This window comes from Macaca nemestrina, chromosome 15 (assembly GCF_043159975.1).
Source record: "Macaca nemestrina isolate mMacNem1 chromosome 15, mMacNem.hap1, whole genome shotgun sequence".
NCBI lineage: Eukaryota > Metazoa > Chordata > Mammalia > Primates > Cercopithecidae > Macaca > Macaca nemestrina.
This window is the reverse complement of record NC_092139.1, coordinates 118,283,486-118,307,878: the sequence shown is the minus strand read 5'-3', so window position 1 is coordinate 118,307,878 and position 24,393 is coordinate 118,283,486. Positions and strand designations below refer to the sequence as shown.

General features: G+C 54.5%; 2 protein-coding genes across 7 annotated transcripts; one reads left to right on the top strand and one right to left on the bottom strand.

The window, feature by feature from the left end:
• Positions 1-509: 509 nt before the first annotated feature.
• LOC105489741 (synaptonemal complex central element protein 3) lies at positions 510-13,208 on the top strand. Of its 6 annotated transcripts, XM_011754757.2 has the most exons (4): positions 559-632; positions 3,935-4,010; positions 8,219-8,327; positions 12,920-13,208. In XM_011754757.2, exons 3-4 carry the CDS (start codon positions 8,219-8,221, stop codon positions 13,075-13,077), a joined length of 267 nt encoding a protein of 88 aa, XP_011753059.1. In that variant the 5' UTR covers positions 559-632; positions 3,935-4,010; the 3' UTR covers positions 13,078-13,208. The 6 variants fall into 6 exon arrangements, with proteins under 6 accessions (XP_011753058.2, XP_070936939.1, XP_011753059.1 ...); XM_011754756.2 differs by lacking the exon at positions 3,935-4,010 and having other exon boundaries at positions 510-632; XM_071080838.1 differs by lacking the exon at positions 3,935-4,010 and having other exon boundaries at positions 549-632; positions 8,197-8,327.
• A 206-nt stretch (positions 13,209-13,414) lies between these two features.
• LOC105489742 (kelch domain containing 7B) lies at positions 13,415-18,600 on the bottom strand. Its single transcript, XM_011754759.3, has one exon. It carries the CDS (start codon positions 18,067-18,069, stop codon positions 14,365-14,367), a length of 3,705 nt encoding a protein of 1,234 aa, XP_011753061.3. The 5' UTR covers positions 18,070-18,600; the 3' UTR covers positions 13,415-14,364.
• Positions 18,601-24,393: the final 5,793 nt, after the last annotated feature.

Sequence of the window (24,393 nt, the reverse complement as noted above, 5' to 3'; positions counted from 1 at the left end):
CGGAGCCTTCTGTCACTGCCCCTCTCGGTGCTGAGTGGCTCTGCTTCCAGTTCTTGCCTGGAGACCAGAAGCGCCCGGGAGACCCCAGCACTTTCCAGCCCACATGGACCTGCGTGCACCTCTGCCTCGTCTCCCTGAACCTGGGCTGCCTCCTCTGTAAGACACATGCCAGACAATGTCCGCCACACATGGTCGCTGTGACAGTGGAACTAGCTGGGCGTTCGCTCCTCATTCGGCAAATGTTTACCAGCACCTTTGGTACCGGGCGCTGTCCGGGACACTGGGGACACAGCAGGCAAACGGGGCCCTGCGTGTAAATCCTTAAGCTCAAGAAGGAGGTGGGGGCAAAACTGTCAGGCCGGGAAGCTCTTCATCTCCGCAGGCTTCTCCCTCAACCTCAGGACGTCCCCAGCACCGCACCTGCCAGTCCCAGACGCGGACGCCGCGGACCGACGGGAGCAACACGGGATGACCCGCCTCTTTTCCCGAGGACACCCAATGAGGGCGAAAGGCCACGTCCGGGGCGGGTCCGCTACCGGAAAGGGCGGGGCATCCCTCGTGAGGAGCGGCCTTGTTCCTCAAGCGGCCGCTGGGGGCGCCAGAGCAGGACTGGAGCGCGGGCCAAGCCGGAGGTGAGCGAGGCCGCGCCGCCCCGGACCCCGGCCCTCCCGACGCGCCCTGAGGGCTGGGCTCCGCCTGACCCTGTCCTGGCGTTCGCGGCGGCACCAACCCCAAACTAGACCCTTGGCTTCGACCCGACTCCACTCACCCCACACCCCGTGCTCCTCCCCCAACGCCCCTCACCCCCGCCTCACTCTTCACCTCACCCCTCACCCGCCTCGCCCCTCACCCGCCTCGCCCCTCTCCCCTCATCCTGCTTCACCCGTCACCTCACCCCACCCCACCTCACCTCACCCCTCACCCCTCCTCACCCCACCTCACCCCACCTCACCTCACCTCACCTCACCCCACCTCACCCCGCCTCACCCCACCTCACCTCACCTCACCTCACCCCACCTCACCTCACCTCACCCCTCACCCCTCCTCACCCCACCTCACCCCACCTCACCTCACCTCACCTCACCCCACCTCACCTCACCCCGCCTCACTCCGCCTCACCTCACCTCACCCCTCACCCCGCCTCACCTCACCCCGCCTCACTCCGCCTCACCTCACCCGCCTCGCCCCTCACCCGCCTCGCCCCTCTCCCCTCATCCTGCTTCACCCGTCACCTCACCCCACCCCACCTCACCTCACCCCTCACCCCTCCTCACCCCACCTCACCCCACCTCACCTCACCTCACCTCACCTCACCCCACCTCACCTCACCCCGCCTCACTCCGCCTCACCTCACCTCACCCCTCACCCGCCTCACTTCACCTCACCCCGCCTCACCCCACCTCACCCCACCTCACCCCTCACCCGCCTCACTTCACCCCACCCCACCTCACCTCACCCCTCACCCCGCCTCACCTCACCCCGCCTCACTCCGCCTCACCTCACCTCACCCCTCACCCGCCTCACCTCACCTCACCCCGCCTCACCCCTCACCCCTCATCTCTCACATCACCCCTCACCTCACCCCTCACCCGCCTCGCCCCTCACCCCTCATCCTGCTTCACCCGTCACCTCACCTCACCCCACCTGACCCCACCTCACCCTGCCTCACTCCGCCTCACCTCACCTCACCCCTCACCTCGCCTCGCCCGTCACCCCTCATCCTGCTTCACCCCGCACCTCACCCCACCTCACCCCACCTCATCCCTCACCTCACCCCGCCTCACCCCGCCTCACCCCTCACCCTTCACCCCTCACCCCTCATCTCTCACATCACCCCTCACCCCACCTCACGCCACCTCACCCCTCACCCTTATCCCGCCTCACCCCTCACGCCGCCTCATTCCTCCCCCTCTCCCCTCACTGCACACCCCATACCCCACTCTCCCCACCTCACATGCCTCACCTCAGTCCTTCAGCCCCTTACAACTCATCTACATCTCCTCACACGGTGCACTCCCGATCCTGAAGTCTACACACTCTGGGCTTCTCATTCCATGCAACCTGCCCCTCTTACCCTTACACCTGCCACACCTGGGACCCCAGAGTCCACACACCACCTCACACCCCAAGTTCCCACCCGCACCTCTGGCTTCCTCCCACCTGCACTTCAGGACCGGCCCAGACTCTTCATAGCCCCAACTCCAAGACTTCCCTCCGCACATCACAGGTACATTCCCTTCCTATGCTGCTGTCATCCCGTACAGAGGAGCACGTCTCTGCACCAAGCATCCCTCTTGTCCCCTCACATTCCTTGTTCTGAGAGGGATCCCAGGCTCTATTAGAAACTCTTTGTACCAGGCAAGACACTCAGACCACAAACCAGACTCTAGGCTCTGACTCCCTCAACTCCTGTCCTTCACACCCAACCCAGACCCCACACTCCCGCCCCACACTCCTCCTGCCCCACACTCCTCCCGTCCCACACTCCTCCTGCCCCACACTTCTCCCGCTCCACACTCCCGCCACCCATCCTAAGCCCCGTTCCATTGTTTTGGTGCAGGCTCAGGCCTCTTTCTCCACCCAGTCCCAGTCATCCCGGGCAGTCTCATCAGGGAAGAAATGCCATGAATTCTAATCCTGTGGCTGCTTCCTCCACATCAGCTTTCACACCCTCTCCCTGGATCTCCTTTTCAGACCCATCCCTCTTCTGAGATCCAGTGCTGCTCTGGCCACAGCCTCCATCCTTCTAGCAGTCTCATGCTCTGTCCCCAAATCTACATGGGGCCACCCCAATGCCCCACTTATAGAAACTACGTCTTTTATATGTCTCTGCTTCACCCCATCATCTTAAGCACCCCTTAAACCACTCTCATACTTGTGCCCTCAGTGTCCTTACCTTGTCCATCCACTGTGTGTATGTTTACATTCCCAGGCCTTCTACACTCCAGACATTGTCTGTGTGCCATCTTAGGGTCCTGAGGACACTGTAGCCATGTGGCCTCAGCCACATGCCTAAGTGCCCCTAGGGAGGCATGCAGCTTTGATAAAGCTTTATCATTCTCCTCAAACCAAGAATGTCTGTTGTTACAAGAAGAAACTTTTCATTGCCATTTATTAGGGAGTTAGAGACCATCAGGCCTGAAATGCCCCCCTTGCCATCCTACCTTGACTTCTACCTACCTTATTCTATCCCTACCTCCTTACCTTCCCTTACCTGCATAGGGTGAAATTACTTGTCTGAGACCAGTCCCTGCACCTATCAGTTACCCTTTCCCCTGATTCTTGGGGGCTTTTCTGTCAAGCTAGCTCTTTCCACACAGCCTAGAAACATGAGGAATTCAAAAAGCAAAAAACCTTCACTCTGTATCACGTTCTAGTTATCTCCTATTTTTTTCTCCCCTTCCCATCTAAATCCGTACACACGATCCATTTTGTCTAATGATCCATTAATTATTCACGAAAATATTTTTACTTTTATGCCTCTCCTGAAACATCTCACCGAGTTGATCAGTGACACCCCAATCAAATATCTTGAATTTACTTAGCCTTTTTTTCTTTTGCAGAGGAGATCTTCCAGCTCTTCCTCTGTAGCCTAGACTAGAGTGCTGTGGTACAACTGTCCCATCTCAGCCTCCTGAGTAACTAGGACTGCAGGTGTGCACCAACACACCCGGTTATTTTAAAATATTTTTTGTGGAGACTGTTGCCCAGGCTGCTCTCAAACTCCTGCCTTCAAGCATGGATTCCAGGCATGAGCTACTGTGCCTGGGCCTGCCATGCCCAAATACTGTAGTCTTTGACACTAGTGTAATATCTCCCAACTTAAAACAAAATACCCCTGTGACTCTACATTACATTCCAGGTACTGGCTTGTTTTTCTGCTTCTCTTTGAAGTAAAACTCACCAGTTTCTACTTCTCCTTCCCTCTCTTTAGAAACATTTCAACTGGGCTCTTGTTCCAGCCACTCCATGAAAACAGCTCCTGTCAAGATTGCCAGTGTGATCTCCAGGTTGTCAAATCCAGTGGTCACTTTTTATTTATTTTTGTTTTTGTTTTTTTGAAACAGAGTGTTGCTCTGTCACCCAGGCTGGAGAGCAGTGGCACGATCTCGGCTCACTGCAACCTCCACCTTCTGGGTTGAAGGGATTCTACTGCCTCGACCTCCTGAGTAGCTGGGACTACAGGCACACACCACCATGCCCAGCTAATTTTTGTATTTTTAGTAGAGACAGGGTTTTGTCATGTTTGCCAGGCTGGTCTTGAACTCCTGACCTTGTGATCCCCCCGCCTTGGCCTTCCAAAGTGCTGGGATTACAGGCATGAGCGACTAAGCCTGGCCACTACCTCCACTTCTAACACTCTGGTCCAAGCCTCATCATTCCTTACCTGGAGTTTTGCAGCTACCTCCTTTTTTTTTTTTTTTTTTTTTTTTTTTGAGACGGAGTCTTGCTCTGTCGCCCAGGCTGGAGTGCAGTGGCGGGATCTCGGCTCACTGCAAGCTCCGCCTCCCGGGTTCACGCCATTCTCCTGCCTCAGCCTCCCGAGTAGCTGGGACTACAGGCGCCCGCCACCTCGCCCGGCTAGTTTTTTTGTATTTTTTTAGTAGAGACGGGGTTTCACCGTGTTAGCCAGGATGGTCTCGATCTCCTGACCTCGTGATCCGCCCATCTCGGCCTCCCAAAGTGCTGGGATTACAGGTTTGAGCCACCGCGCCCGGCTTGCAGCTACCTCCTAACTGATGTCCCTGTTCCACCATTTCCACCCCTAAGTCTATTCTCAACATAGAAGCCAGAGTGATCCTTTTAAGTCATTATTCAAATCACATCACCTTTGTCAGATTTTTCCAGTGTTTCCTCATCTCATTCAGAATAAAAATCAAAGTCCTGGCCAGGCATGGTGGCTCACACCTATAATCCCAGCACTTTGGGAGGTCGAGGCAGGCAGATCACCTGAGGTTCAGGAGTTTGAGACCAGCCTGATCAACATGGCAAAACACCATCTTTACTGAAAATACAAAAATTATCCGGGCATGGTGGCAGGCGCCTGTAATCCCAGCTGCTCAGAAGGCTGAGGCAGGAGAATTGCTTGAACCTGGGGAGGTGGAGGTTGCGGTGAGCCAAGATCACGCCACTGCACTCCAGCCTGGGCAACAGAGTGAGACTCCGTCTCAAACAAACAAACAAACAAAAAAGAGTGTGTAGTGAGAAGAGAAGGGGCTGAAAGGACCCTGCTTGACCCATTAGAGCCAGCAAAGGAGAGAGCCAAGAAAGAGCAGGGAAGGAACTACCAGAGGTGGACAGAGTTTGGAGAAAACAAGGTTAAAACATCAAGAGAAGAGGATTTTGAGCAGGAGAAAGTGGCCAAATGTCAGTGCTGCAGATATGTTAAATAAAAGAAAGACAGAAAGTGCCCTGGGTGTGCCAGTTATGACTTTGGTGAGGGCATTGTCAGTGAGTATCAGAGACAGATGCCAGATGACAGTGGAGTGAGGAGGACAAGCAAATGTGTGAGGCCTGGCTGGGAAAGGAAGGAGAGGGAATAGCTATAGGAGAGGGTTAAGGAAGGCGTTCCAGACATTTCTTCCTCACATCACCCACTATTAGCCCTCTGCCCTGCCACCTGCCTGTACCTCCCCACTCACGCTTAGCAAACTATTCCTACTTACCAAAAAGCAGGATGGGGTCCCTGCATGTGGAATGGCTTCATGCCCACAGAAGTAGCTCCTTTACAGATCCCAAAAGACCATACACCCTGCCCCTGCACCCTCATTCTCAGATCTGCCTGTCAGGCCTCCTGGAGGGCCCTTTGCCCCTCCCTCAGAATCTCTACCCTTAACAGGGAGGATGGCAAGAGGGGAAAGATAATAATTTTCTTTTTTTTTTTTTTTTTTTTGAGATGAAATTTCCCTCTTGTTGCCCAGGCTGGAGTGCAATGGCACAATCTCGGCTCACTGCAACCTCTGCCTCCCTGGTTCAAGTGATCCTCCTGCCTCAGCCTCCCCAGTAATCCCAGTAGCTAGGATTAGGCACCCACTGCCACACCCAGCTAATTTTTATATTTTTAGTAGAGATGGGGTTTCACCATTTTGGCCAGGCTGGTCCCAAACACCTGACCTCAGGTGATCCACCCGCCTCGGCCTCCCAAAGTGCTGGGATCACCGGCATGAGCCTCTGCGCTTGGCCAATGATCATGATTTTCTTTCAGAATTAGGGCTTTACAATAGTCAACTCCTTTATTCAGCCAATATTTATTAAGCACTGCTGTTTTCCTAGCTGTGAGCTGAACACTAGGAATAGTTCATTGGAAAGATGGCTTCTACTCTCTAGGACCCCACAGTCTAGTTGGGGAGGTAGAGGAATCCACAATCACCATACCAGCTAAGAGGCACCATGATGAGGTAGGCCCAGGAAGTCACAGGAGAACTGAGTGGATGCCTATAACTCTGAAGTAAAGACCAGGAAGGCTTTCCCCACATGCACAGTGGGAACAATACCACAGCATCTGTGGCCCATCCCTCCCTATTTTATGCTTACCTGGCTCCTTCCTTCACCTTCATGAGGTTACAAGTTCCCTGACAGCTCTTACAACATTATTAATCTATTTCTCTCCTTTCTTACTAGTGCCTTGTAGATAAATAGGTGAGCATCAAATATTAACAGAATGAATTAATGTATATTAATAAAGATGAGAGGATCTGGAGTGATTTAATTACTGTTCAACATTTTAAATAACAACAGATATGATTTATTAAGTGCTCCTTATGGTAGGTACTGTGCTGAACAGTATATAATTTATTTAAATTAATCCTCACAAAACTCCACAAGATACAGGTACTACTAATAATTCCCTTTTAAAAAAATACAAAACTTGGCTGGGTGCGATGGCTCACACCTATAATCCCAGCACTTTGGGAGGCCAAAGTGGGTGGATCACCTGAGGTCGGGAGTTCGAGACCAGTCTGGCCAACATGGAGAAACCCTGTCTCTACTAAAAATACAAAATTAGCTGGGCGTGGTGGTGCGTGCCTGTAATCCCAGCTACACGGGAGGCTGAGGCAGGAGAATCACTTGAATCCAGGAGGCAGAGGTTGTGGTGAGCCAAGGTCATGCCATTGTGCTCCAGCCTGGGCAACAAGAGCAAAACTTCGTCTCAAAAAAAAAAAAAAAAACCTACAAAAATTACCAAAAATTTGTCAAGAAGATGTGTAAGTTGCCAAACATAACACTGCTGATATGTGGTGGAGCCAAGATTTGAACCGAGGCAGCTCAATTCCAGAACCAGGACAGTCTCTATGGGGCACTACCTCTAATGCCCAGGAGAATTCTTCCGGAAAATGAAGTTGATTATAATTTTTTAATGTATGAATCATTTCATTTTTTTTTTTTTTTTTTTTTGAGATGGAGTCTCACGCTGTTGCCCAGGCTGGAGTGCAGTGGCGCGATCTCGGCTCACTGCAAGCTCCGCCTCCTGGGTTCACGCCATTCTCCTGCCTCAGCCTCCTGCGTAGCTGGGACTACAGGCGCCCGCCACCGCGCCCGGCTAATTTTTTGTATTTTTAGTAGAGACGGGGTTTCACTGTGGTTTCGATCTCCTGACCTTGTGATCCGCCCGTCTCGGCCTCCCAAAGTGCTGGGATTACAGGCTTGAGCCACCGCGCCCGGCCCATTTCATATTTTAAAATTAAACTTACCCTCCTCCAGGCTCCCATCGCTTGACGTCTGTAATTATTACATTAACTGCTTTGACATCTGTCACATCCTGGTTTGTCATATGGTGTGTGTGACTTACTCCCATATTGCACTAGAAATTCCTTAGGTACAGGAATTGTATCTTTATAACATATCAGCACAATAGCTCGCATCTTACTGGGAACTCAGTATGGTTTTGCCGGAAAAAATTCTATGTCACCATTATGACAGACTTTTTTCCTTATGATGATGAAGATGTTTTCTATGTTAATGACTCCAGCCTTCAGCTACGTTTGTATGGCAAGGATGGAAGAAAGGGGAAGGACGACTTATATGTGCCAAATGCTATGCTGGGGCCTTTAGACATTTCCCATTTAACCTTCACAACAGCCCTGTGGAGGAAGTGGTATTGTCTGAATCTGAGAGATGGGGAAGGAATTCCTTGGAGAAATCACTGAGTTATAACCAGTGGAGCTGGAATTGAAATGTGGGTCTGTCTCACTGCAGCTTCTTTCTGTGCATTGCCTAGATGGCTGATGCTGACCCTGAGGAAAGAAACTATGACAACATGCTGAAAATGCTGTCAGATCTGAATAAGGACTTGGAAAAACTATTGGAAGAGATGGAGAAAATCTCAGGTAGGATGTGTGAACCCAAAAGCATCTGAGACAGGTCTCAATCAATTTAGAAAGTTTATTTTGCCAAGGTTAAGGATGCACCTGTGACACACCCTCAGGAGGTCCTCAGGACATATGCTCAAGGTTGGCAGGGTACAGCTTGCTTTTATACGTTTTAGGGAGGGAGAATACATCAGTCAGTACCTGTAAGAGGTACATTGGTTCGATCTGGGAAGGTGGGACAACTCAAAGGGGGATGATTCCAGGTTACAAGTAGATTAAATTGTTTCTGATTGGCAACTGGTGGAAAGAGTTACTGTCTAAAGACCTGGAATCGATAGAAAAGAATGTCTGGGTCATGATGATAAGGGGTTGTGGAGACCAAAGTTTTATCATGCAGAGGAAGCCTCCAGGTAGCAGGCTTCAGAGGGAATAGATTGTAAAGGTTTCTTATCAAACTTAAGGTCTGTGTTCATGTTAATGCTGGTCACCTTTTTCTGAATTCCAAAGGAGAGGCAGGTATGATGAGGCATACCCAATTTATCCTTCTCCTCATGGCTTGAACCAATTTTGGCCAAGCAACACACCCACCTTGGCCTCCCAAAGTGTTGGGATTACAGGTGTGAGCCAGGGTGCCTGGCCAAATAATTTGTGTTCACTAGAGCAGACTTTAGAAAATCTATACTTAGAAATGTTTGCAATATTTTGCCTATGTACTTGTGAACTGTGAATAGCTGAGACACGTATCAGTTAATTTAGAAAGTTTATTTTGCCAAGTTTGGGGACACTTACCTGTGACACAACCTCAGGGGGTCCTAATGACATGTGCCCAAGGTGGTCAGAGCACAGCTTTATTTTATTTATTTATTTATTTTGAGAAAGAGTCTCGCTCTGTCGCCCAGGCTGGAGTGCAGTGGCACAACCTCGGCTCACTGCAAGCTCCGCCTCCCGGGTTCACGCCATTCTCCTGCCTCAGCCTCCCGAGTGGCTGGGACTACAGGCGCCCGCCACCATGCCTGGCTAATTTTTTGTATTTTTAGTAGAGATGAGGTTTCACCGTGTTATCCAGGATGTTCTCGATCTCCTGACCTCGTGATCCGCCCGCCTCAGCCTCCCAAAGTGCTGGGATTACAGGTGTGAGCTACCGCGCCTGGCCTTGTATTTTTAATGGAGACGGGGTTTCACCATGTTGGCCAGGATGGTCTTGATCTCCTGACCTTGTGATCTGCCCACCTCAGCCTCCCAAAGTGCTGGGATTACAGGTGTGAGCCACTGCGCCCGGCCTTTTTTTTTTTTTTTTTTTGAGATGGAGTCTCACTCTGTCACCCAGGCTTGAGTGCAATGATGTGATCTCAACTCATTGCAACTCCGCCTCCCGGATTCAAGTGATTCCCCTGCCTCAGCCTCCTGGGTAGGTGGGATTACAGGCGCCCGCCACCACGCCCAGCTAATTTTTGTATTTTTAGTAGTGATGAGGTTTCACCATTTTGGCCAGGCTGGTCTCGAACTCCTGACCTCAGGTGATCCACCTGCCTTGGCCTACCGAAGTGCTAGGATTACACACGTGAGCCACTATGCCCAGCCAGCAAACAGTTTTATATATTGAAAAATCTATCAATATTTTCCTTTCTGATTTATTCCCATTATTTTGACACCTAGAATGTCTTTTCCTAATCTGAGATCAGTGAAATATTAGTTGTATTTTCTTCTACTTTTCTTTGCATTCCTTTTTAACATTTAATCCTAAACCATCTGGCATGCCAAAGGACCTACACTGCTTTTTTTCTTTTTTTTTCTTTTTTGAGATGGAGTCTCGCTCTGTCACCCAGGCTGGAGTGCAGTGGCGCGATCTTGGCTCACTGCAAGCTCTCCCTTGCGGCTTCATGCCATTCTCCTGCCTCACCCTCCTGAGTAGCTGGGACTACAGGTGCCCGCCACCACACATGGCTAATTTTTTTTTTTTTTTTTTTTTTGTATTTTTAGTACAGATAGGGTTTCACCGTGTTAGCCAGGATGGTCTCAATCTCCTGACCTCGTGATCTGCCTACCTTGGTCTCCCAAAGTGCTGGGATAACAGGCATGAGCCACCACGCCCAGCCACGTATTGCATTTTTATATAAATCTGCTACAGGCTGGATGCGGTGGCTCATGCCTGTAATCCCAGCACTTTGGGAAGCCAAGGCAGGAGGATCACAAGGTCATGAGTCCAAGACCAGCCTGGCCAATATGGTGAAACTCCATCTCTAATAAAAATACAAAAATTAGCCGGGCGTGGTGGCGGACGCCTGTAATCCCAGCGACTCGGGAGGCTGAGGCAAGAGAATCACTTGAACCCAGGAGATGGAACCTGCAGTGAGCTGAGATCATACCACTGCACTCCAGCCTGGGGGACAGAGTGAGACTCTCTCTTCTGTGATAATCCCTGGGCATAGAGGGAGGATGCTTGTATCGTTTTAGCAGCAGAGCATTTGCAGTGAAACAGATCCGGGCCGAGTGCGACGCCAAATGAGGGAGATTCATATCTTTGGTCATCTTCAGAATACCATGATTTTAGTTTCCTGGGAAGTAAAATGAGGAGAGATAAGTTTGACAATTATAAGAGTAATTTGTGCATTAGAACGGAATAAGGAACCTATTTCATTAGGGCACCAACGAAAAATATGAGGAAAAGTTATAATCTGGTACTCTCTAGAGAATGTAGCCAAGAAACAGTGATTTAATTTGCACTCAAAAAACTTGTTTTTTTGTTATGGCCGGGCACGGTGGCTCACGCCTGTAATCCCTGCACTTTGGGAGGCCGAGGTGGGTGGATCGCCTGAGGTCAGGAGTTCGAGACCAGCCTCAACTCAAAGAGAGACACCCCGTCTCCACTAAAAATACAAAATTAGCCAGGCGGGTGGTACATACCTGTAATTCCAGCTACTCAGGAGGCTGAGGCAGGAGAATTGCTTGAACCTGGAAAGTGGAGGTTGCGGTGAGCCGAGATCGCGACATTGCACTCTAGCCTGGGCAACAAGAGCGAAACTCCATCTCAAAAAAAACAACAAAAAACAAAAAACAGCTGGGCATGGTGTTGCACACCTGTGGTCCCAGCCTCTTAGAGGCTGAGGTGGGAGGATCAGTCAAGCCGAGGGTTTGGAGCCTGCAGTGAGCCATGATTTTGCCACTGTACTCCAGTCTGGGCAACAGAGCAAGATCTCAACTCAAAAGCAATACAAGACAAACATTCATTTCTTGAGGCTGGGAAGTCCAAGATCAAGGTGCCAACAGATCTGGTATGTGGTAAGAGGTCTCTTCCTGGTTTGTAGATGGTCACCTTCTTCTGTTTTTTTGTTTTTTGGTTTTATTTTTGAGACGGAGTCTCACTCTGTCGCCCAGGCTGGGGTGCAGTGGAGCAATCTCGGCTCACTGCAAGCTCCGCCTCCTGGGTTCACGCCATTCTCCTGCCTCAGTCTCCCGAGTAGCTGGGACTACAGGCGCCCACCACCACGCCCAGCTAATTTTTATATTTTTAGTAGAGATGGGCCAGGAACACTGGCCATGTTGGCCAGGATGGCCTCAATCTCTTGACCTCATGATCCGCCCCCCTCAGCCTCCCAAAGTGCTGGGATTATAGGCGTGACCCACCGCGCCTGGCCGGGATTGATATATTTAAGCCACTTGTTCCAGGTCACATAGTTGGCAGGTGGAGAGCTGGAAGGCACACTCTGCTCTGGCTCCCAGGTCCCTGCTGCACCTGCTGTCCAGGTGGTCTGCAGCCTCCCTGTGCGGGAATGATCTGGGATGCTTGTTAGGATTTCACAAAGAGGAATTTTAAAGGGATATGTTTGCTATCTACAGTTGGTTGTCGTGCAGAGGGGAGATGACCTTTGTTCTGTATATTTGTAGAGGGCTGAACCACACCAGCCAGTGGACTATGCAGAGAAAAGGTTGGAGGTGGGATTTCTGCACACACTTCCTTAGAGTTCACACAAGAAGCATGTGTCCACCTATAGGCCCAGGGAATGCTACCTTCAAGTTGCTGTCAGAGGGAAAGAGCAAGAGAGTACGTCAGTTCATTGGTAGATGGTCAAGGACACCTTTCCAAGGGGAAAAGCCCCAGGCTTGGGCCTCGGCGAAAGCATAGAGGTGCCCAGGTGGAGGTGGGCAGGCATCCCAGGCCACTGAACATAAGGTGACATGAGGCTGGGGTCTTGCAGGACTAGGAACAGTCAGCTCTGCCTGAGTGTGTGAGCTTGGGTAGTTGTTAGGACTCCTCAGGGGCCACCTGCAGCCACTGGCTGTGAACTGCATGTAGGTAAGGAGCTGCGGTGTGCTCTAATTCTCCTCACATTTCGTATCAGACCGGCCTCTAGCTTTTTAACATCATGTCTGGTGTATCCAGAAGTTATGCCTTGCATGAGACTGGGAAGTGTCACTATGGATATTTGCAGGGAGTTTTTATGAGCCTGTAACAAGTAGCCTACCAGCTGTCTCTCCCTGGAGTAACTGGTGCCTCAGCAGGGTCTGGGCCTCCAGATGCTGAGCCCAGCTGCAAGCATCTGACCCTTCTGAAGTACCCCGGAGCGGCAGCCCCTCTCTGTGGCCTGACCAGGCCTGTCTGCTTGTTGCAGTGCAGGCAACCTGGATGGCCTATGACATGGTGGTGATGCGCACCAACCCCACGCTGGCCGAGTCCATGCGTCGGCTGGAGGATGCCTTCGTCAACTGCAAGGAGGAGATGGAGAAGAACTGGCAAGAGCTGCTGCATGAGACCAAGCAAAGACCGTAGGCCCCACTGGCCCACCACAGCTGCCATGCCACCCTCTGCCCGTGAAGAGGTCCCTGGGGGATGGAGCTGGTGCCCACGCGAACAGCTGTATGCACTGTACTTGTTTCTTAATAAACTTATTTTTAAGCACAGCCTGAGGACCTCTTCTCTCCCATGCCATGATCCACCCAGCTGCCTATCAAGCCTTGTGAACCAAACACGACAAGTGCAAGCTGTAGGTGCTTTCGGTGAATTAAAATGTATTTGGTGCCAGTGGTGCTGAACATAGAATAAAAAACAAAAAATAGAGCCCAGACAGGGACACCCAGGCTGGAGGTTGGAGTGGGCCATAGTCAGATTTATTCACCTTTCTAGCATGGGTTTCAAAGTGCGTAAGGGGAGAAAACACAGCATGGATTGTGCTGTGCGTCCTGGACACCGTGCAAGGTGCTCACAGCTGCGATCTTGTCTCCCACAACTCTGCTGGGCGACAGATGTCCACTGTCCACATTTTACAGACAAGGAGAAAGGGAAGTCAAATGTCCAAGTCCACACAGCTAAAAAGGGGCAGAACTAGGGTGACACTCAGGCCTCATTTAGAGGTGGGGGATTGGTGAGAAGTGGGGTGGGCTTCAGGAGGGGCTTGGAGAGCCCCACAAGGCTGCAGAGGGTGGTGAGCCCGGAGTGGGCCTGGCCTGGTGTGGGCTGGGGGTATGGGTAGGGGCTGCAGACTGCAGGACAGCACCAACGGACCCAGTTTCAGAGGCAAGGGTTCTAGGCCCTTGAGAATCCAGAGCGTCAAACAGACCCAGATGGCTACAGGGTTGGTACCTGGGGAGGCCTTAGGACAGGCAGAAAGTCCCAGAGGTGAGGGCATTGCCTGGGGACATTTTTGCTCCCTGTCCTGCTGACAGAGCCTAGGAAGTGTGAACGTTTTCTACCCCCTCCTCTCTCGGCTCAGCAGAGCTCCAGCAAGCCAGGTCCTTGTCTGCGGGGACGCATCAGTCCCTGGCTCTAGGGAATGGGGAGTCCCACAGACAGAGGGGTGTGAGCAGGCTGAGTGGGTCTGTAAGCAGACACAGAATTGAGTCAGGAAACAGTTTGAGTGTGGAGTAAGGGGCAGAAACAGGCTGAGGGCGTCTGGGCTTCAAAATAATTGACAACCTTTAAAGCAGAAGGGGAAAGTTGTCCAGAAACAAGAGCAGGAGGTTCCGATCCCAGCCCCTCCCTGAGCCCTGGCCTCTCAGGCCCATCCCAGGAGGGTCTCCCTGCAGAGCCATGAAGCAGCTTTGGGTCTCTGCCTGCCACTCAGAGTGAGGTCTGCAGCCGGTCCTCAGCGGGCAGAGTCAGGATGAATGGGCTGAGGACCCCTGTGCTCCCCAAGGGGAAGGGCTGCAGCTCCTTGGCCTGGAACTGGGCAGTCCCCCCAGAGACCGTGAACGTGGCAGTGACCTGGGGGTTGAGGCAGTAAATGGTGTTACCCAGGGTGGTGCAGCGCAGTGGGGCGGGGGCGGGCAGGGGCAGGGAGGCAGCCCTGCTCCAGGAGCCGGTCACCGTGTTGTAGCGCATCACCGCCGCGCCCACACCCCGCAGTAGGTCGAAACGGTATAAGAAGCCCCCGAGCGCCACGATGTCGCTGGAACGCCGGTGGCTGGCACTGTATGGGCACTCGTCCCAAGCATCCTTCACGGGGCTGTACCTGAGCAGGCGGTAGAAGAGGTGACCCCCTGTGACGTAGATGTCCCCACGGCAGGCCACAGCCTCGTGGGCCACAGGGAAGGTGCCTGCGGGGAGAGGCGCGCGTGGGGTCCAGGCATCTGTACGCGGGTCGTAGCACTCCATGCTGTACAGGCACTCGCCACCGATGGCATACAGCAGCCCGTCCAGGGCCACCAGCTTGAGCTGGGCTCGGGCCTGCTGCATAGGCCGAACCTGGCTCCAGATGTTGGTCAGAGGGTTGTAGCAGAAGACCTCGTTGGAGCAGACGGCCTTGGCACCGGAGCCTCGGATGCCCCCCGCCAGAAACAGGTAGTTGTGCATGGTGCAGAGACCGCAGCCCCGGAGCGGGGCCTCCTCGGGCACCTGGGTCAGGGGCCGCCAGGTGTTCTCCCGGGGGTTGAACACATGCAGGTGCGAACGTAGAGGCAGGGGCACAGGGGCTGCCACAGGAGGCTCCTCGCCACGAGGGCCCCTGGGAGGCCCTGAGCGGCCCCCCTGGTAGAGGCTGGGCAGTACGAGGACGCCCAGCACCGCCTGGCCCCGGCCGGTCCGCAGGCTGAGGATGCGCTCGCGGTCGGCTGCGCTCAGCCGGCGGTAGAGGCTCGGGTCTCCCAGCACTCGCAGCAGGTTGTTGCTCATCAGCGCGTAGGTCTCCTGCGCCAGGCCGGGCTCCCCGTGCTGCTGGGCAAAGGCCAGCACGTCCAGGCAACTGCCCAGGTCCAGCCGCGCGCGCAGGGCCGCCGCCGTGGTGGGCTCCAGGGCCGGGGAGCTGGGCTTCCGGGGCCCCTCCACCACCCCCCAACTCCCGGGCCTCTGCAGAAACACCAGGAGTTTCCGGGCCTCCTTCTGCTTCTCTGTGAGCGCCCTGCTGCGGCCGGCAGGGCTGCCCCCCTCCCCCGGCGCCTCCCCTGGAGGGTCCCCTGAGGCGGCCGGCCTGACCTCCTGCTGCGAGGTCGGGGCGAATTCACACCTGCTGCGTTTCCGTGGCTGGGGTACCGGCTGTGAGCGCCTCACAGAGGAGCAGGCCACGGGGCCAGACGGCCTCTGTGCAGGGGGCTGTGGGGGGCCCCTGGGCACCGCGGCTTGGGACAGCGAGTCTAGACTTTTCTCCCTGGTTCCCTCTCCTCTTAGGCCTGGGGGAGGGTCTGGGCTGGGCGTTCCGTTGGTCTCGGAGCTTCTTGTCTGTGGCTGACCTCCAGCCTCGACCAGGCCCCCTATACCTGTCCCCATGACTGTCCCCACTGAAGAAGAGGGACCATCACTGTCCTCAGAGTGTGTGGAAGTGCTGGGATCCACAGGGCTCCCAGGAAGCGCCCTGGGGACACTCCCCTGGGGCCTCTCTTGCCTGGGGAAGGGGTGGCTTCTAAGAACCATGGCAGTAAGGTTTCCCCAGCTGGCTGAGACCTGCCCCTCCTGGTAGCGCCTGGGGACAGCCACACTCTCCTGAGGCTTTGACCCGCCAGCTGGGGCAGGGGATGAAGCTGGGGCAGGGGATGCGGCTGGGGCAGGGGATGTGGCTGGGGCAGAGGATGCGGCTGGGGCAGGGGATGCGACTGGGGCAGGGGATGCGGCTGGGGTCAGGGCTGGAGGTGGAGCTGGGGTTAGGGCTGGGGTTGGGGCTGAAGTGAGGGTTGGGACTGGGACTGGGGCTAGGGCTGGAGTTGGGGCTGGAGCTGGAGCTGGGGCTGGAGCGGGGACTGGAGTTGTAGCTGGACTTGGGGCTGGGGCTGGGGTTGAAGTTGGAGCTGAAGTTGGAGCTGGGGTTGGGGCTGAGGTGGGGGATGAGGTTGAGGTGGGGGCTGGGGTCGGTACTGACACTGGGGATGAGGCCAGGGCTGGGGCTAGGACTGAGGTTGGAACTGAAGTTAAGACTTGGGCTGAGGCTGAACTTGGGGCTAGCGCTGCTCTGAGATTTTTGCCCACAGAAGGACCCTGGGTAACCCCCAGGGGCAAAAAATCTGAAGGAGAAGGGGTCGGGAGAGTCAGGGCTTCAGGTGGCAACCCGGGGCCGGGAGCTGCGGGCGCGGAGGCAGAGAGCGCGCCGGGCTCACGGCTCCGGGAGGGGGCGCGGCTGCTGAAGGCTGCGGCCGGCTTTGCTTGCTCCAGGGGCCGGGTGCGCCCCAGGTCAGCGGCAGGACTGTCGTCTCGGGGGCCGTCAGCCCCGGCCTGGCCCGCATCGTTGGCCCCTGAGGCCCCCGGCCCTTGGGACGAGAGTGGGCGTCCTAGAGGCGGACTGTCTAGCCAGGGGCGCGTAGAGCCTGGGGCTGGGCCAAAGCTCCGGGTGCCCGGGACCTCCCTGCTGGCCCAGGGCCAGCCTCCCCCGGGGGCAGGGACCCCCGAAGCCTCCCTGCTCCAGCCAACCTCAGCCCCAGAGCCCTCCGTCTGAGACCCAGGCTGCGGGGCGCGGGGCGCGGGCAGCACCGGGGGTGCGGGCTCCTGGGCGAGTGGGGGTCCTGTGGGCAGGCCGCGCGCGTGGGCGTCCAGGGCGGCGGCCTCATCCACCGCGTCCCACACGCTCCCCGCGGCGCCCAGGCGAAGCGGGTCCAGTTTCCGGGGGCGGCGCACTCTGTCTCCCGAGCCGGCGTCCATCCTCCGCCGCCGGCCCCGGCCTCTCCCCAGCGAGCCCGAGGGCCCCGCGCCCGCCCGCCAGGGGCCACTGTCCTGTTGCCCCGCCGGGCCCGCCGCCTGGCGAGAGGGCGCCCTGACACCACCTGTCTCCGCCTGCGCCTCCGCTTCGCTGCCAGGGCTCCGAGGAGTGAAATGGATCAGGAGGGGGGCGGACATCCTCCGCTCTTCGCTCCTGCCCAGGAAGGCAGTGCCTGGCCTGGGAGGCTCCTTTCCTTCCGCTCGGGGGGCCGTGGGGGTGGCACTGCCCCGTTGTTGTCCTAATGCCCCTCTGCGGGCCTCCTCGACAGCTGTCTTGAGTGGAAGCCGGGCCATGGCGGCCGGGTCCCCGCCCGGGGCTGCAGCAGGGACAGGGCTCCGCTGGCCGCGTCCTGGGGGCTCCGGTTTCCCCTGCCCTGGGCTCTGCCCCTCGCTGCCATCACTAACCTTGGACTTCGGTTGCAGGGCCAGCTCCGCTCTTCCTGCCTGATGAGGTTGAGCCCTGAGGGCTGTGGACACTGGTCCTGCCGCCTCTTGGTCGTGCCCGGAGCCAAACCAGTGTAAGGCCAGCGCTGTGGCAGCCACCACAGCCAGCGCCAGGAGGGCCAGCACAGCACTATCCCAGTCATTGTCACTGTCCCAGTCCCAGCCCCAGAGGGGACCGTCTGGCTCTAAGGTGCCCTCGATCATGGTTCAGGGCTGCCACCCGCTGCAAGGGGCCCGATGGCAGGCTGGCAGTGCATACAGAGCACAGAGGCCTGGGCTGGGGCACCGGCCAGCGCCCGCCCCAAGGGCTGCCCAGTTAAGGTGGACCAGTCCTCCAGGGCCTGGGAAGGGTAGGGTCTCTGCTTGCACCCAGGCCTGGGGGTGTCAGTAGGGCCTGGCTGCAGATATCAGGAGACAGTGAGGCTTATGGTAGGATAGGAGCCCAGGGTCTCTGCAAGCACCTCACCAGCTCCTGCCCTCTTCTCCTCCTCATAGGCCCCAGGGTCCAGTGGCAGCGTTCCTGAGCTCTGTGCTGACATCACAGCCAACCTGCTTCTGCCTGGTAGACCCTCACATCCCTAAATTCATTCCACACCCCAGAGTCCCTCCTCTCAGCCTGGGTCCAGCTTCAGGGGGCTTGGCAGGGAAGGGTTACCCACAGGGAGATGTTATCTCTAGCTCTAGCAATGTGATGCGGCCCTGATGAAATCACCAGAAACCGGAGAGGCAGATTCCACCGTGGGCCAGCACGGGAGGGGTGGGGGCCGTGCACGGGAGGGGTGGGGGCCAGCATGGGAGGGGTGGGGGCCAGCATGGGAGGGATGGGGGCCGTGCATGGGAGGGGTGGGGGCCAGCATGGGAGGGGTGGGGGCCAGCATGGGAGGGATGGGGGCCGTGCATGGGAGGGGTGGGGGCCAGCATGGGAGGGGTGGGGGCCAGCATGGGAGGGATGGGGGCCGTGCATGGGAGGGGTGGGGGCCAGCATGGGAGGGGTGGGGGCCAGCATGGGAGGGGTGGGGGCCGTGCATGGGAGGGGGGGGGCCGTGCACGGGAGGGGTGGGGGCCAGCATGGGAGGGGTGGGGGCCAGCATGGGAGGGGTGGGGGCCGTGCACGGGAGGGGTGGGGACCATGCCTGATGGTGGTCTCTCGGGCTGAAGAGGGAGACCCTGGGCATGGGTCCTGGCAGTGAGCATTATCATTGCAGGAGTGCAGTGGAAATTTGCATTGGGGCACAGGGACGGTGCATAGAGGGGAGGCGGAGGTTCCCATAGCTCCTCCTCCAGCAGCTTCTGGACTCCTTGCTCTGGGTTCACCAGACATGGGATAGGGTTTTCAAGTCAACAGAAAAAAAAAATGGGATAAATAAAATCCAAACATATTTCTCTTTATGGCCAGGCTTATTTCAGCCCACCTAGACCTTCTAGGATCTCCTAGACCCCCTGCACCCATCGAGAGCGTCTTGACTGCCCAGATAAGACTCTCACTGTATCCCTGGTGAGTCCAGCCTGCCCCCTGCTCCAGTTACCGCATCAGCCAGCACCTGGGTCCTTCAGAAACCCCCCCCTCTGGCCCCAGGTGCTCTAATAGCCAGACTCTGGGTGTCTTCATCTCAGTCCTCAGCCTTCCCTTGTCTGAGCTGAGGACTCGCCTGCAAGACCACATCCTGGCCGGTACCTCCTAGCCCTGGTTCAGGCCGGCATGTAGGTGCCGCTGTCGGATGTGAGCACTTACTTCCTGAGGGAGAAGCCTTGGCTCCTCCTCTGCTCCTTATCTAATCCCATCTCAGGAGTGAGTCTTGGGACAGGTGCCAGGTGGGGCTCAGACATGAAAAAGAGCCTGGAGTCCCTGGGACACAGGCAGGGCTCCCTGGAAAGTACTGTGTGTATTTTTCCTTCCTCTGGGACACAGTAGGCCTGGGGATTTCTCCCTTACTCAAGCAGCAAGGAGATGGCCTAGGAGTGTCCCTGGCACCCAGCCTGAACGCTACTGAGCCTCAGGTAACTCACCTCCCAGGTCCCCCGGGACTATTAGATGACAGTGAGAGGGTGAGGGTAGGCCCCATACCTTAAGGTGGACCTCAAGTTGGGGAAAAGCTTTCTAGACCCTGCCCTCATTCTCTGTCCCAGTCTCAGGCTCTGCCTCTTGGTTAAGTTTGGGGTCCACAAACCTTCAGAGGATGGAGATGACACCCCCCTACCTGCACCTTCTTATAGGCCATTCAGTGTCCATCAGTCAACTCCACCCAGCTTCTGAAGACCCCAGGCTGTGTCAGAGAACAAGGGCAGCGTTCAGCCCGTGATGCCTCAGGACACCATGGTAGGAGGAACTGAACAGAGGAAGTCACCCCACCAGCTCCCCCAGGTGTGAGGACCGCTAGCAAGGACATGCTCAGTCCCATTCTCTGTGGAAGGGAAATGCCTCACTTTGTCAAAATTCAGATCAAGGGCAGAACTTTGTCCTTTGTGGGGAAGGTGACTGAGGACAGGTCACTCCCCGAAATGTGGGAGTTCTGCCTCCTAACTTCTAGAGAGTTAAAATGTGGCACACCCAGGCACAGTGGCTTGTGCCTGCAATCCTAGCTACTCGAGAGATTGAGGTGGGAGGATCACTCTAACCAAAGAGTTTAAGACCAGCTTGAGCAACATAGCAAGACCGCCTCTTTAAAAAGAATTGAAAAAAAACCCAGTGTGGCACTGCTAGAAAGGTGGCAGGACTTCAAAAGCACATGAGATCATCTGCACCACTGTGAAACGCGAGTCACCGTGCTGCTTGTGCTATGATAGCACAAATATCATAATTTACTTTCAAGATAAAAAATCAAGAAAATGGGTCCCAGGAAGGTCCGACCCTCAGCAGCCTCCTTGGAGCACCCTTTGGATTACCTGCGGAGGCGGCCCAGTGACTGGAGGAAGGAAACCCTGTACCAACCTCTCCAAGGAACAAGGGACTCCTGCCTAAGACCTGAAGCTGCTGTTTCCTCAGAGACAACACAAGTGCAATAAGGATGGGGGTCGTCCCCGCCTGCCGACACCATCGCCACCTGCACACTGGCATCCACCAGAACCCACCACCACCTGATCACCCAGCCTGGGCAAAGCTGGCCTCAGCCACTGCTGTGCCCTTTCTAAAACATTTAGTAGTGCTATAGTGAAATGAAGACATACGTCCAAATGCAGAACTAAATACAGAGACAGCTCACACACATAAAATATGTAGAGAGCAGCAAACTCCATCAAATGTAAAGTTTCTCTATTATTGGAATGTTTTCGAAATAAGAAATATTGTACAATCAAAAACGATTGTACAAAACAAAGAATATCAGAGGCAGGTGTGGTGGTGCATGCCTGTAATTCCAGTTACTCAAGAGGCTGAGGTAGGAGAATCACTTGAACAGGGGAGGCGGAGGTTGCGGTGAGCCGAGATTGCACCACTGCACTCCAGCCTGGGCAACAAGAGTGAAACTCCATCTAAAAATAAAAAATAAAAATAAATAAATAAATCAATCAAACAAAAAATTTTTTTTTTTTTTTTTTTTTTTTTTTTTTTTGAGACGGAGTCTCACTCTGTCCCCCTTGCTGGAGTGCAGTGGCCGGATCTCAGCTCACTGCAAGCTCCGCCTCCCGGGTTCAGGCCATTCTCCTGCCTCAGCCTCCCGAGTAGCTGGGACTACAGGCGCCCGCCACCTCGCCCGGCTAGTTTTTTTGTATTTTTTAGTAGAGACGGGGTTTCACTGTGTTAGCCAGGATGGTCTCGATCTCCTGACCTCGTGATCCACCCGTCTCGGCCTCCCAAAGTGCTGGGATTACAGGCTTGAGCCACCGCGCCCGGCCATCAAACAAAATTAAAAAGCAAGAAAGTGAACTAGAAATTAGTAGCAAGAGGAATTTTGGATTTTGAAAACTACACAAACACATGAAAATTAAACAATATGCCCCTGAATGACCAGTGGGTCAACGAAGAAATTAAGTAGGGAACTAAAAATTTTCTTGAAACAAATGAAAATGGAAATATGACATACCAGGCTGGGCATGGTAGCTCATGCCTATAATCCCAGCACTTCGGGAGGCCGAGGCAGGCAGATCACGAGGTCAGGAGATGGAGACCATCCTGGCTAACACGGTGAAACCCCGTCTCTATTAAAAATACAAAAAATTAGCCGGGCATGGTGGCAGGTGCCTGTAGTCCCAGCTACTCGGGAGGCTGAGGCAGGAGAATGGCGTGAACCTGGGAGGCAGAGCTTGCAGGAGCTGAGACCGCACCACTGCACTCTAGTCTGGGTGACAGAGCAAGACTCTGTCTCCAAAAAAAAAAAAAGAAAAAAAGACATACCGCCGGGCGCGGTGGCTCAAGCCTGTAATCCCAGCACTTTGGGAGGCCGAGACGGGTGGATCACGAGGTCAGGAGATCGAGACCATCCTGGCTAACACGGTGAAACCCCGTCTCTACTAAAAAATACAAAAAACTAGCCGGGCGAGGTGGCGGCGCCTGTAGTCCCAGCTACTCGGGAGGCTGAGGCAGGAGAATGGCCTGAACCCGGGAGGCGGAGCTTGCAGTGAGCTGAGATCCGGCCACTGCACTCCTGGGCGGCAGAGTGAGACTCCGTCTCAAAAAAAAAAAAAAAAAAAAAAAAAAAAGACATACCAAAACCTATGGGATGCAGAGAAAGCAGTGCTAAGGGAAGTTTATAGCAACGGGAGCGTATGTCCGAAAAAAGCAGAAAAGGCTGGGTGTGGTGTCTTACACCTACAATCCCAACACCTTGGGAGGCCAAGGCAGGAGGATTGCTTGAGCCCAGTCATTCAAGACCAGCCTGGGCAACACAGCAAGACCCCGTCTCTACAAAAAATTTACTAGCCAGGGGTGGTGCTGCATGCCTATAGTTCCTGCTACTCAGGAGGCTGAAGTGAAAGGATCTCTTGAGCCTGGGAGGTCGAGGCTGCAGAGGGCCAGGACCATGCCACTGCACTCTAACCCAGACAACAGAGCGAGACCCTGTCTGGGAAAAAAAGACTTTAAAAACTTCAAATAAACAACCCAACAATGTCTCTTACAGAACTAGAAATGCAAGAGCAAACCAAACCCAAAATTTGTAGAAGAAAAGAAATAATAAAGATCAGAGCAGAAATAAATGAAACCAAAACTAAAAAACAATACAGGCCAAGTCACGGTGGCTGACACCTGTAATCCTCGCACTTTGGGATGCCAAAGTGGGCGGATCACTTGAGCTCAGGAGTTCGAGATCAGCCTGGCCAACATGGTGAAACCCTATCTCTACAAAAAAAATATGAAAATTAGCCAGGCACAGTGACACACACTTGTAGTCTCAGCTACTTGGGATGCTGAGGTGGGAGGATTGCTTGAGCCCAGGAAGTAGAGGTTGCAGTGAGCTGAAATCATGCCACTGCACTTCAGCCTGGGTCATAAAGTGAGACTATCTCAAAAAAAAAAAAAAAAGACAATAATAATAATAAGAATAATAATTGGTTTTGTTTTGTTTTGTTTTGTTTTTTGAGACAGAGTCTCGCTCTGTCGCCCGGGCTGGAGTGCAGTGGCCGGATCTCAGCTCACTGCAAGCTCCGCCTCCCGGGTTCAGGCCATTCTCCTGCCTCAGCCTCCCGAGTAGCTGGGACTACAGGCGCCGCCACCTCGCCCGGCTAATTTTTTGTATTTTTTAGTAGAGACGGGGTTTCACCGTGTTAACCAGGATGGTCTCGATCTCCTGACCTCGTGATCCGCCCGTCTCGGCCTCCCAAAGTGCTGGGATTACAGGCTTGAGCCACCGCGCCCGGCCAAGAATAATAATTGTTAAAAGACATAAGATGTCAAACAGGTATATGAAAAGGTGCTTTAACATAATTGATCATCAGAGAAATGTAAACCAAAACTACAATGAGGTACCATCTTACCCTAGTTAAAATGGCTTTTATCCAAAAGACAGGTAATAACAGCCAGGCGCAGTGGCTCACGCCTGTAATCCCAACACTTTGGGAGGCTGCGGCCCGCGGAACACCTGAGATCAGGAGTTGAAGACCAGCCTGGCCAACATGGTGAAATCCTGTCTCTACTAAAAATACAAAAAAAATTATCCAGGCATGGTGGTGCACGCCTGTAGTCCCATCTACTTGGGAGACTGAGGCAGGAGAATTGCTTGAACCCGGAAGGCAGAGGATGCAGTGAACTGATATGGCACCACTACACTCCAGCCTGGGGGACAGAGTGAGACTCCGTTTCAAAAAAAAAAAAAAAAAAAGGTACCTAGGAAGAAGAACTAAATCTGTTCTTTGACAAATACATCAACCAATGTCACCGCTGATAAACAAATATTAGCCACTGAGGAAGGGGCGGGAAGGGGCGGGAGGCAGCGCGTCCCCGGGGTGCAAATGCCCTGGAACGCCAAGTGGTGGCTTCAGAACTGGATTAAAATTTGTTTCCGCGAAAGCCTGTAGTCATGTCCGGCGCCGACTGGCGTTTTCTGCCATAAACTGAGAACGCGTCAGGGATGGCTCCGTCCGCAGCGCGCGAGCGCC